Raw genomic sequence first — 13,264 nt, 5'->3', positions numbered from 1 at the left:
GATTAATATATTAGAAGTGGTTCATTCAACAATAGGCTGTTTGCAGGCAGAAATGAAATTAATTTGACTTTATCACAACACCTTTATTAATATCAAACTGAGGACTAGAATTTGATTATGACAAGTGGATACCAATAAACTGATAGGCAACAATTCCAAAACGGGGTGGGGAAGCATCAAAAAAAATGGACTAAATGGTTTTAATGCATTTTCATGCATCTTCTTTGCTTTCCACTCTGCTTGCAAGTTGTAAGATGGACATTTCCACACAACTCACTGCAAAGAAAAATACTTCGCAACAACATCTTCAGATAGAATGGTACTGAAGTGCTTTCTGGCTCCTAACCAACAGTGAGAATTGCATAAAGCAAGGCTCAGAGATGTCCTGGATATTTTTCAGCGTTTGCCAGGCAAAGCTTTGTGGGCCCATCTGCTCTGAGCTACCAGTGTCGTTTTGCTGGTCAGAGCCAGCCCAGCATCACCTTGTGTGGTTCCCCTCGGCTCCCTGTTTGTTGGGCTGTCCCTCAGGGAGGGGGCAGAGGATGGATGATTTGAATACCAGCACAGGCAGTTGAGATATTCGCAGAAATACCTGCTGTCTGGTACCCAGGAGAGCGGCAGCATGAAGTTTATTTGTACAGTGATACAGATCAATACATGCAATCCGAGAGTTAATAAGCTTTAAAAAGACATAACTTAGAGTACATCGGTCACCCCCGAATTATCCGCACTAACCACCAGACTCACTCGCCTTCTCCGGGTCAGTGCCTAAGAGCATCATCTCTATCACTGCTGACAACACAGAGAAGAATTGGGTGTGAAAATAGATTTGGCAACAAAGATACACCTGCATAAAGAATTGCTAAATTCCCCAACTGCTGCTGCAGGTTTTTTTGTTTGTTGGGTTTTTTTTTTTGTTGTTTTTTACTTTTTAAACAGAAATAACTCTGCCAAAGTAGCTGTAGGCTATCAGCACAGCTTTCTGCAGCCAGCCTGCTCTTGATCAAACCAGGCTTTGGAAGAATAATGCAGTTAACAGTGCACTTTACCCTCCGAGAGCAGGCTCTGTGCTCTCAGAGGTTTATTAGTGGGGGAATGCAACAGGTAGGGGTGGAAAAGACCACCTGTTCATTGTTTTAGTAACCCCAAAAGGCTGAGAGAACTGCTCAAGAGCTCTGCCAGCAATGAGAGGTGCTTTTGCTGCAGAGCATGGCTGAGAAATCTGCCTCAGTAGTTTGTTGTAACATTTTTTTCCAACTAAGTGTATTTGTAGATGGCATCATGCCTGGTACCTCAGTAAGACGTAAAAATTATATCATTCACAGCACCACACATGAGCAGAGAATTCAAAATGAAGCACAAAATCTCATTGCAACCCAGCCCCTCAGCCTCTCCAGCGCAAAACAAAATGCCACTGCTCCACCTGGGCAGCTCTGGGCACTATTTCTGCTTTGCAGAGGGTCGCTTTTAAGTTTCTGGTTTGTTCTTGGCTCATTCATCAGCATTGCTAATGGGAGAGTTAGTTCTAGTTTTAAGGCAACAACACTCACGGGGGTTACTGTCACTGGAAGTAAACTCAGTGCGGTTAAGATGAAGGATGCCCGGCGAATGACCCCAGATGGAGGTCTTAGTGGAAACTGCAGTCACGGATAATGAGGCCAAAAGAGGGTTTAGCGTAAAAAGCACAAAGAGATGGATATTGGTGAGCATGAGACTGGCATTGCAAAGCTGCGGGTCTTAGAAAGGAGGAAAATCTTCAGGAAAGGAAATGGGCCAGAATACATTTTGCTAATAAGGCATCTGTGTTAATAGAGGTTGCGGGAGGCTGCAGCAACCCGGACAGCAAGCGAGGGAGCCGTGTCCGCAGGGCTGATACTTGGGGAATTTAATCTCTCTGATAAAATGAAGATGTGTGGCCAGTTTCAAGAGAGAACCCCAGAGACAGCTCCTTGATTCCCCAGTAAACAGAGAGGGCAACGGCTTGTCTGGAGGGGTGGTCTGGACCAAGCTAAATAAGAAGAAATGCAGTTCATGACATGGATGTAACTTCTCTGCCAGCTACTCGGAAGCCAGGCAAGTCAGCCCAGACCCAAAAGCCTCCTGCTTCTGCCATGCACCAGCTTGTGGTATCCTTCAGGTAAACTAAACCTGGATTTTGGCAAGGACCCTGAGCATAAGGCTGGTTTAACTCTGAAGCAGATCCAGCTGCAAAGCTCCCAGCGAAGGGGCTGTGCCCCAGCCCCCCCCTTTCAGAGGGGCAGCTCCCCCTGGCCAGAACCTCTCCCACGGCTGCTGAAGCAGCAGAAGCTTCAAGACACCCAGAGGGAATTTTCTGACACTGTGATCTTTGGTTCAGCCTGAAACTTGGGGTTTTTTCTGCTTAAATCCAATCTACTTCAAGACCTCACGTTATGTCCTTGACCATTACCATTTATTACAAAATGTATTACAAAATGAGACAGTTTGAAACTTCAAAGCCTAAAGCCCAGCGCCCAAGGAACAGACACCCCCCCGCTCCCCCTTCTGCAATGCACACAGTCTGCTTTGGATGACATGACCACCAGCTCTCTCCTCTCCTACATCCCAAAGCATCCCATGTCCAGCTGCCAAATACAACTGTGATGGAGGCCACAATAAAAATAAGAGATGAGAAAAATAAGATGTTCTGTGCAGTGAAGCAAGCTACATAATATTGCAATATTGTTTCCAACTGTTCAGACCGTATTGTGCACCACTACCTCCTCTAGCTCTTTGTACTAAGGGCATCTCTAAACCAATTATCTTTTTAAATGCTGAGAAGCCAGTTGCACAAGAGCAAATCAGCTCCTCCACTCAAACAAGGAACAAGCCAAGTCATGGGACATACAAACAGGTACACAGAACCAGTAATTAATCTGCACAAGATCTCCAGGTTTGTTCTGACTTCAGCTCAGAAAAGATGCAAGACATCCCACGGTGTACAGCCTTTGTGCATCTCATTCGTGCTGTAGCCAGCATATGATTTGAAGTGAGATCAAGCCAGACTCAGTGGGTGCTGCATGATATTCCCGCCCATAAAATGCAGCGGCCTTAAAAAGCTCTTTTTAAGCCACAGAGTAGTGGGGATGCAGTTGTCACCAGCTGAGTGATCTGCCTTTGACTGAAGTCAATAAAAATATGTATGTGAGCTTCAGTGCAAAGTTGGGTTGGGCATCAAACATGCTGTCAAAGGATGCTCCCTGTGCTGCCGTGTGTGTGCGCAGGGAGGAGGGGGCACCACCAGCAGCTACCTTGTATTTTAATTAAAAGCATCACTGCAAATTCCATTGAAATGGCACAGCATACCAGAGGCTAGGACACATCCAGTTAAAAGGACAGAGGCAGAACAAAAAATTTGAGGACAGTATAAAAGTTCACAAATAGAAGGAAACTCAAGTGCTGTTTTAAATTAAGCCCATTTTGATGCTCAACGACATCTCCTCTGGCTTTGCTCTGGTTTGAGCATCGCTGGCCTCATCCACTGCTTCCACCTACCAGCTCTGCACAGCCCCACACACTCCGAAGTGCAGACCTGTACACCTGACCTGCTTCAGCTGGACCCAGTTTGGTGACAAATTGACCCAAAGCCTCACCGTACCGTCCAGGCAAGCAGGAGAGGAGACCAGCATGCCACTTCACCCATGCTAGACCCCAGCAGAAAAAGGGCAAGGCTGACCTAAGACTATGAAAGTGTGCTACCCATGTCTTCTAGAGCCAAAGCTCTCATTAGCAGCAAAATAATTCAGCACTTTGCCATATGCTTCCCCAACTATGAGAAAACCTTTAATATCCAAGACCTCTTCAGACAGCTAATCATAATACTCCCAAGGTATTTTCACAGAAACAGGAATGTTGCTGATATTGTCCTCAGTGATCAGGTTTGTTTTGAACCTGCAGTGGGAACAAAAGCTTGCTTTAACACTCTTATCAGGCATGTTACACTGGCCGTCACAAAATGGTTAACAAAAGTACACGATAAACGCGCCTTGGGACAGCTATGAGTGGGTCTGAGCTTACTCAAAACCAAAACCTCACCTGTATTTCCAGTTTTAACTGAAAAATGGAGCTAGCTACCAGCAAGCATTAGAGAACAGCCTGAGGATTAAACTTTGCCAATAATAAAGCGAAAATAGAGAGGCTGCACATCCAGCTGACTATCCCATGAGCAACGCCAACAGAAAGCAGCCCACATTAAAAGTACAAATAAACCGATCCCGGCGTCTCAAAGGGAATGACTTTTTGACCAGCGCTGTAATTTCAAAGCTTTCCTCGCAAGGCTCTTTCCTGCTCCAGCACAGAAAGAATCCATTAGCAGAGAGGAAAACTCAGCGGAGCTCCCTGATGCTGCAACCCACCCAGTAAAGCAGTTTCCAGCAAGTCACCAGGTGAGCCGTCTCCAAAAGCAGCTCCCGGGAAAACCTCGCTGGCATCACCGTGCTGACAAACACACTGAATCACTGCATGTGGTGACAGGTGATATTTTCATCCCTGGGTACCAAAAGCCCCTTTACTTACATATTCTTGATTTTCATCCCTGTGTATTCACTGGTACTGCAAATTTCTACACCAACTTGCAACAGAGCAACGCTTCTCTCTGTGGCAGTACAAGCAATTAGAGTAGTTGGTTATCTTTTCAGCGTGCTCACAGTCTTCCTGCCAGGATTCCCCAAAAAAATCAATGGCAGACAAGGATCCAGTTTGCCTGACTCCTGTTCCTCCCTGCACTGTCTCAGCAGCTTCCCATGGCCCATGTCAGAGCTGGGCTCACACCCAGCGCTCTGCCTGTGCTGAGTGCTCCAGCTTTGGGATAAAACCTCCTCAGCAGCTCTGCAGCACAACTATATCACCCATTTAAGCCAGACCTGAGCAGTCTTTCAAAGGTGTCTGCAGGGAAGTAAAGCAGCAGGGATCCGCTGACAGTGCACATCGAGAACTGCACCCTTTGGTGCGGGTCCCTTCCTCCTGCACACAGATGGGTGCAATCGGTTGAACCAAGGTCTGGCTATCTTCATTTTGTGATTTAACAGAATTTCTTAGAAATTCAGCCATCGGTTCTCTAAGTGAAGAAAAATGCTTTGCTGAGCTCCCTGCTTTTTCATTTCCAGGCAATACTCTGCAGATAGAGCTGCACACCTCCAGACTACAAGGGGAGCAGCCGCGGCTGGGCAGCTCTCTCAGCACACATCTTCACATTGCTCCTAGAGATGCAGATGGCCAGGCTGGGACACCCCTGCCTGACAAGTCTGGACTAACTGAAGTTTCTCAATATGGTTGTTCTGGGGTTTTTTTTGGCAGTGGGTTGCTGGTGTTTTTCATAATGCTCTTTATCTATAAGACTTGTTAGACTAATCTTGTGTTCCTTTGCAACCAGTTCTCATTCCCAGAGTCAGTCATTTTACAGAGGCCTCAGCTCCACAGCATCATCAGTGCCCATCCCTAATTACATAACGCGTACGGGTCTGCCAAGCAGACAGTCCCGCTGTGCAAGGCGGGGATCGGCAACTGCGGCTCCGTGTCCAGACAGAGAGGCACCACACGGCAGCTGAAGGGCAGAAGGCCCAAGGGCCGGGAGGGGACATGTGTCCTGCTGAGCGTGCAGGACCAATCAGCTCACGGAGCCAAAATCCACCTCCCTTTCCCCAACGACTCACAACTGCGGTGCATCCTCTTCCTCACACGCAATACGATTTTTGGTTGGTGTATCGCTATGCCATGAGTCACCTGTTGTTTCCCACTCTGTTGGGATGGGTCAAAACCCTGATGAGTTACAAGGAGGAGAAAAAAAGCATTAAAAAAAAAAATTAAGTAGATAAATTACTATCTGTGTCAAATTAACAAGCCTTCATACCTCAACTCCATAACCTTTCAAAATTAATTTACAGTACTGGTTTAAGGTAAGGAGCCCCAGAAGAGATCAACTATTAACGACATAAGACACCCAGACCTATTGTCTCTCTTGTAATTCCAATAGCAGAGAAAGCATTAACTTCAAGAGGTTCTAGGGTTGAATATTTTATGAAGTTTATTTGTACTGTGTCTCTCCAATTGTCTGTGTTTGTGGTAGAAAGCATGAAGAGACTGACTAAAATCACTTTTCCCTACACTCATGATTAAAATATCTACAAGAGGTGGATGCACTAGGTACATTTTCAACTACAGAAAAAGCAGCAAATAGGAAAGTTAATATAGATATAGCCCTAGACAGATTTCTTTTTTCTCAATCTGCCCTGAGACTCAGCCTCCTTGATAAAGTATTTTAATAGCATATTTTCAGGGTGAAGTTTTTTAAACAGACAAACTGCAGAAATAAAAACGCCCTAACACACACCATCACTGCCAAACCAGCTATTAAAGCAAGGCTTGGGCTGGGAACTGCCCACTGCCACATTACTGAATTCACTCTTCCGCAGGGCTGTTTACACACCAGGAACAACATCGGTGTGTAGGCTTACATCTGGATGCATGCCTGAAGGCACACCGTGTCCAAAAGCAGATTATCAGCAGCACGATTCCTTGTCTTGGGGAGTGCAGAGCTCCTCGGAAACCTACCTGGAGACTCTGCAACACCTCTGGAGCTCAAGTTCACATGCTTTTTGTAGACAGGTCTGCTGCGAGCTATAAAAGTGGTCCAGGACCCTGTGCAAATGCTGGCACCCAGCCTGGGGATGGGTGGTGAGAGGACAGAGGAGCAGCCACATGGAGCAAGGATGCTTGATTAGGTAATGCACCTGGGGACCTGAAATACCAGGAGGAAAAACTACTGCCAGAGAAGTGAAAAACCAAAGAAGCCCAAAGGGCAGGCAAGGGCAGTAGCACTGTTAGACAGGATATAATCACCATGGGCATGGAAGATAAGTTTTCCATAATTCCAGGGGATTTTAATGACAATTAAATAACCTGTCATTACCCGTAATAACATACAGGTGAATTGAACTTTGCCTACAGAAGCAGCGGTGGCCAAGGTCGGTAATAAAAGAGGTTGATGTGAGAAGCCAGTGTGAGAGTACAGCCCCTCATTTTCACAGACAACTCCCGCGGCATTTTGTACTTTGATATGACAAGGGTGTCTGAAACCAATCATATTGACAGGATAACAGTACATACAACTCTTTGCTTCTGGGTATATTCTTTGAAACTCAATATGTTCTTATAAGTTTAACAGAGAAACTTTCATTCTAGCACAGCTTAAAAAACATTAAAAATAATTGTATCTTTGACTTCGGGGCAGAGATATTTACCCCAGATCTCAGATGCAGACCGGCTGTCAGAGTCAGGCCATCTGCAGCGCTGCAGTGAAGACTGTCAGCACTTCCATTACTGCTTTATTCCTCCACTGAACATCTCATACTTTCATTCGTAAAAAAAAAAAGTTGCTCTGGGCTCAGGATTGACATAAGAGCCTTAACTGAGCAACATTGGTGTTTTAAAAATAGATTTTAAAAACCCAGTGGCCATTCTCTTCCACCACCAATTGGTGGTCAACTGGCTTGCTTGGCTTGGATTTTTTTCCTCCACACTCCTATAACTGAAAAATGTCTCTAGAGCAAATAAAAGAATCACTCAAGTATTAAACGATCAAGAGGAGTTATGTTTAAATAAGTACCTAACTATATATGGCACTAATAAATTCCAACAGCTCTATGAAGTATGAAAGCACTGAATGGTTTTGCAATGCTCAGTGATTTTTTTATTTTAAAGTAAGTCAATTTATGTTCTGGTTTGGCAGAGGATGGGCAGATTATGGCTCTGCTGCCATGGCTTGCGTTGACTTTAGCAGCGCTCTGTCTACTTGTCTTCCCACAAACACATTTTCAGTAAACAGATCAAGGTCTCAGTAATCAATAATATAACCAACAGTCACGTTCCTTCACTGTATACATGGACATCTTCAAGAAAAAGTACATTTTTATTGTTGTGCCAATAAAAGAAGGGTATGGGAGGACAAACACTCCTCCCTTCAGGACCGACATGCGTGCGCTTGCCAAATCTGGCATGCAGCCTGCAAGGGTGATGCTTTTGTTCTGCCTCAGCACCCACAAGCACGGAAGGTTTGCTGATACAAACCATGTTGGATGCTTGTGCCCACAGCTGAATATGTCGACCAATTTTTTGAGATCAAACTACATGTAGAAGTTTTGTTTCTTACTGCCTTGAAAATGCCAGCTGGGCTTAGAGCTGAGCTGGGTTTTCTCTCTTGTATACACCATTATCACCTGTAACATGAATTCTCCACCTCACCCAACCTCAGGACAAATGTACAGTCACACCTCTGCTCTTGTGCTGTTCCAGAGAGGGCTGACAGGTTCTGACTGACAGAAGAACCACCTGTGCTGGTTCTACAGCAGCAGAAATTGTACCCAGCAGAACTGCTGCCCCTAGACTGAGTCCTGCCCGCATCCATCTGCCCAGGTAGCCAACAACAAGACCCAGCCCTCAACCACAGCTTCCTCCTGGTCACCGCAACACAAGAATAATTCAACTCACTAGAGATTTGGTCCTTAAAATCCTTCTAAGCAATGAGGAGATCTTGCACCACATGTGCCAAACTACCCAGGGGGTGTGAAACTGCTCAGGTGCCACTATGTGATTTCACAGCCTGCATATGTGTGGTGGCACGTCTGGGGCAATCACCCAGCAAAGACGGCACATAAAACAGCACAGTAGAGTGCTGCTGGCTGAATGCCACATAGCTCAAAATCCATAAACCGATACACTTCCACAGTCCCCGAAAATGATAAGTGTCTAGTTACATTGCTAGTTCTGCAGTGACCTACATAAACACAGTTCCTTTGTAAACAGGAGTCGAGAATTATAGGAACAAGCAGCTAACAGGGGAACAGCAGCAGATTTTAATCATCGTTGGCTTTAAGCAAACTATAACAATATTCCCGCACCTTTGCCCTCATCCCCAATTCTATCCTACCTGCACGGAGCAGTTCAATTGTGTCAAGAAAAATCTCCTCTGCAAAACAAGTGTTATATTACTATAGTCCATTTGTCCTTGGCATTCGAACAGAGCAGTGGGATTTTCTGAACAAGAAAGCCTCAGTTTCTCAGGAGACTCAGAAATTCACACAATGTGTTTTCAAAGAGTCAGGTCACTCCTAATAAATAAGAAATAACCTCACCCCTGGGATTAAAGGCAGCCCAAAACTGGAATGAGCTACCAGAAGAGGGAAAACCAGATCTCCTTTGGTAAATCAGGAAGCAGGGGATGTCACAGTATGCACTCTCACTTGGCATCTATTTGGAGGTACATTTCAGTGATGTTAAAGCAGCCAGGGGACACCCAGAGTGCAAGACCAGCCTTTCAGAGCTACCCGAGGCAAGCACAGCACCCAGGGAGTACTGAAGATGCTGGGACATCTCAGCTCCCAACCTCACACCCCAGCTACAAGGCAGATGCCAGGACACCGTTCAGGCCAGACGTGAGGAAGAAATGTTTTACAATGAGGGTGGTGAAACACTGTCCCAGGTTGCCCAGAGACGTGGTGGATGCTCCATCCCTGGAGACATCCCAGGCCAGGCTGGACAGGGAACTGAGCAACCTGAGCTGGTGAAGATGTCCCTGCTCATGGCAGCAGTGGCACTGGGTGAGCTGGGAAGGTCCCTTCCAACCCAAACTATTCTATTATTCCATGACTCCAGACCCTTCTGCTCTGACCAACCTCGAGGAGAGGCTGAGGGAACTGGGGTTGTTTAGTCTGGAGAAGAGGAGGCTTAGAGGTGACCTCATCACTCTCTATAACTACCTGAAGGGAAGTTATAGCCAGGTGGGGATTGGTCTCTTCTCCCAGGCAGTTAGCAATAGGACAAGGGGGCATGGGCTTAAACTCTACCAGGGGAAATTTAGGCTGGATATTAGAAAGAAATTCTTTACAGAGAGAGCGGTCAGGCATTGGAATGGCTGCCCAGGGAGGTGCTGGACTCGCCGTCCCTGGAGATTTTTAAACTGAGATTGGACATGGCACTTAGTGCCATGATCTAGTAAACGGACTAGAGTTGGACCAAGGGTTGGACTCGATGATCTCTGAGGTCTTTTCCAACCCAGTCGATTCTGTGATTCTGTGAAAAGAGGCAAAGCCCGTAACTGACGCCCAGCCCATGCAAACACATTTCAAATGCTACCAAAAGTTTCAAAAATCATAGAACTGGGGGGAGAAGAAGGGAGAAGCTGGTAACTGGAGCATTTAGGGTTTGCTGGCTGGAGGACAGGGTTAGGTTGGTTTCAACACACAGAGCTAGCGGTTCACAACCGAGCCCTGCTGTGGCAGCAAGCTGGGGAACTGCAGAATACCACTCACAGTTGCTGAGAGCTTTCCTTCGTTCTTCTGCACGTGGACGATCGCATCCCGCACGAGGGAGAAGAGGTTCAGGAGGACATGCTCCATGTCATAGATGCCACGCATGCCTTTGGTCAGCCCCTCCAGTGACCTGATGTACTCTCGCCAGTGGTTATCAATCTCTACGACGCCTGCCAAGCATCCCTGCATCACCGAGCTGCAGTAGCTGGCACAGGGCTTGGCCAGGAGGAGCCCCTGGCAGTGTGAGCAGTACCACATCTTCAGCAGCGCTCGGCCACAGTCCTTGCTGAATTTTAAGTGGTCAGTAGTGTTTATCACCTCGATCCCCAGGTTGAGAGCCTGCAAAAAGACCCGCGTGGCCTGCAGCGACTTGGACACTTGCGTCATCATCATCTTCGGGTAGTTACCAAAGACTTTGAGGTCTCTCCTGGCTGCCCGCAGGCATTCAGTCATTTCCACAGAGAAGTCGGGGAAGCCGGGATTAAGCAAGTGAGAGTAAACCAAAGGGAATAAACTGTCAAAAAATTCATTTATCATGTCATTAACACTGATGTCAGAGCCCAATATGTACAGCGAGACATCAGTAAAAAGTTCTCCAACAAACTTAAGAGCTCTGGGCCCCATGCTCTGGTAGTGGGTCCTAAACATGCTGTTGGTGAAGTTCCTTGCATGCCGTACTACAATTTCAAAGGCTTCTGCAAAACAGAACAAAAAAAAAGAAGTTATTAAGAGACGATGAGCTCAGGACCAGGAAGGATAACACTTTACCCCATTCCTGCTGCCAAGACTCATCCTCTCCTGCCAGCTTTGGGTCACAGCCCTGCCTACTGCAAAACTTAGCAGCATCAGCGATTTTCTGGGGAAATGCATATATTCTTTAAACAAAAGCTACATTTCAAAATGGCAAAACCTATGAGCTAGTTAACATTTCAGCTTTTAAAGAAAATATTGATTCAAGAAAAGGGCTAGACTGCAATTTCTTCCTCTCCCTCTTTGATATTGATTTGAAATTAACAGGAATTCTCTCTCAAGACTTAAGACAGAGATAAATGTTTGACAAATTGTACAGTGTTTAAAATTAGGAAACAGTAAATACTGACATTCCATCATGAAAAGGAAAATATTTATAGGAGCTTAATCACAGAGGATATCTGGACTGGACCCCCACCCCCTGCACTAAGTGTCCTCCAAGCCATTTGAAAAGCCCTTGCAGTACCGTAGGTTTCCCAAATGCACCAGGTTCACTTCAGCTGCAGATCCAACGTTTCATCTGCCCTGGACAAGAGCTGCTCCACGGTCCAAAGTGGTGGTGACAGCCAGCAACAGTGTCCATAGAATCAAGGAACATTTTGGTTGGAAGAGACCCTCAAGATCATCAAGTCCAACTGTTAACCCAACACTGGCACTAAACCATGTCCCTAAGAACCTCATCTAAACGCCTTTTAAACCCCTCCAGGGATGGTGACTCCACCACTGCCCTGGGCAGCCTGTTCCAATGCCCGACAGCCCTTTACAGGAAGAAATTTTTCCTAATATTCAACCTAAACCTTCCCTGGTGCAACTTAAGGCCATTACCTCTTGTCCTATCACTTGTTACATGGGAGAAGAGACCAACACCCTCCATGCTACAACCTCCTTTCGGGCAGTGGTAGGCGGGTGCTCGCCAGGACCACTCTCACATACATCAGGTTGTGCCAAGCTGCCCTGTGAAGCTCAAGTTTTTTTACATGAAGACCATTAATTTGCTAGGAAAAGCCAGGGTGCATTTTCCTTTCTTCACCTTCAAAGACTTGGGGACTTTCTGCTCACACCTCCTCCATGCAGCAAGCAGGAGAGCCTTCATGCAGCAGGGTCACTGGGTGGTTATTCCCTTAATTACAGCCCTCCCCACCAGGAGGCTGCCAAAATATCCATACCCAGAGATGCAAAGACAATGTGCCTGTGCACACCTCAGTTTGCAAGTTAAAGCATTAGAAGGGGAGGTGACAATGGCAAACTAAAGTCTTTTTCGTCAGCCAACTCTCTCTACCAGCCTGTGTCCCACCCTCCAGGGTACTATTCATTAAATGCTAAAAATAATGAACCGCCTCTCAGTTCACAGGTCACTGATGCCCCGCGATGTAACCACTCTCAACTGTGTCACTCTGGAAACACACATCCAGGCTCAATTTGCATGAAAATTATTCATGTTCAATAATTAAAGGGAATGTTTAATTTTTAAAACCAAAAGTGTTATTTTTCCCATTTGTTAAGGCTGGGATGCAGCTGAGCGTGGCCTGACGCCTCTCCACGGGGGTTCGATATCAACGCAATCACAAGCAATGTCAGGCCTAGCTGCTCGCCCCGCATAACCTCTCACGTTGCTCAAGAGCTTTTGAGACATCACATCTCCAGGACTTCCAGCCCTTCCTTCCCAGGTGCACTCTATGCTGAGACCCAATGCAGTTTGCTGCCCCACACACCAGCACACAGAAAGCTGTGGTATAAGCAGTGATCAAAGCAGAAATTACTGATAGACTTTTGCAAACAGCTTCTCCATCCCATCTGCTGCCTGCACAACTCCCGGACACACCACTGAAGCATTTTGTCCGCAGCTCCCGACACCCGCAGCACCAGGACTGCCCCAGCAAGCCCAGAGCAACCATCTGCATTCCCAGACGACCCAAATCCCTCCTGGCACCACAGTCTGACGGATGCAGACGTGCGAGGACACAGACCCCTCTGTCCATGCCTCCCCCACCGTGACAGCGGGCACCTCGCTCCTCACACCCCGACAGACTATTGCAAAGCTCTCCAGGCACAACGGCGCATCCAACGCGGAGCGGGGTAAACGTGTGCGCTACGCGAGCAGAGCAAATTCTGGTTGCGCTATTAAAAGTTTTAAAACAACAACAACAACAAAAGTCTTTTCAAATAGGGCACATGGATTATGAAACTTTTTT

General features: G+C 46.5%; 1 protein-coding gene across 1 annotated transcript in view; it reads right to left on the bottom strand.

Annotated features, from left to right (window-relative positions):
* Positions 1-13,264, bottom strand: part of GPC3 (glypican 3) — a 149,189-nt gene that overhangs the window by 69,304 nt on the left and 66,621 nt on the right. Inside the window, exon 3 of the mRNA XM_065077611.1 lies at positions 10,323-11,017. Coding sequence (XP_064933683.1) covers positions 10,323-11,017 — 695 coding nt within the window. The remainder of the gene's footprint in view (positions 1-10,322; positions 11,018-13,264) is intronic.

The sequence above is a fragment of the Columba livia genome, chromosome 12, assembly GCF_036013475.1.
Source record: "Columba livia isolate bColLiv1 breed racing homer chromosome 12, bColLiv1.pat.W.v2, whole genome shotgun sequence".
Lineage (NCBI taxonomy): Eukaryota > Metazoa > Chordata > Aves > Columbiformes > Columbidae > Columba > Columba livia.
This window is presented reverse-complemented; position numbering and strand designations above follow the sequence as displayed.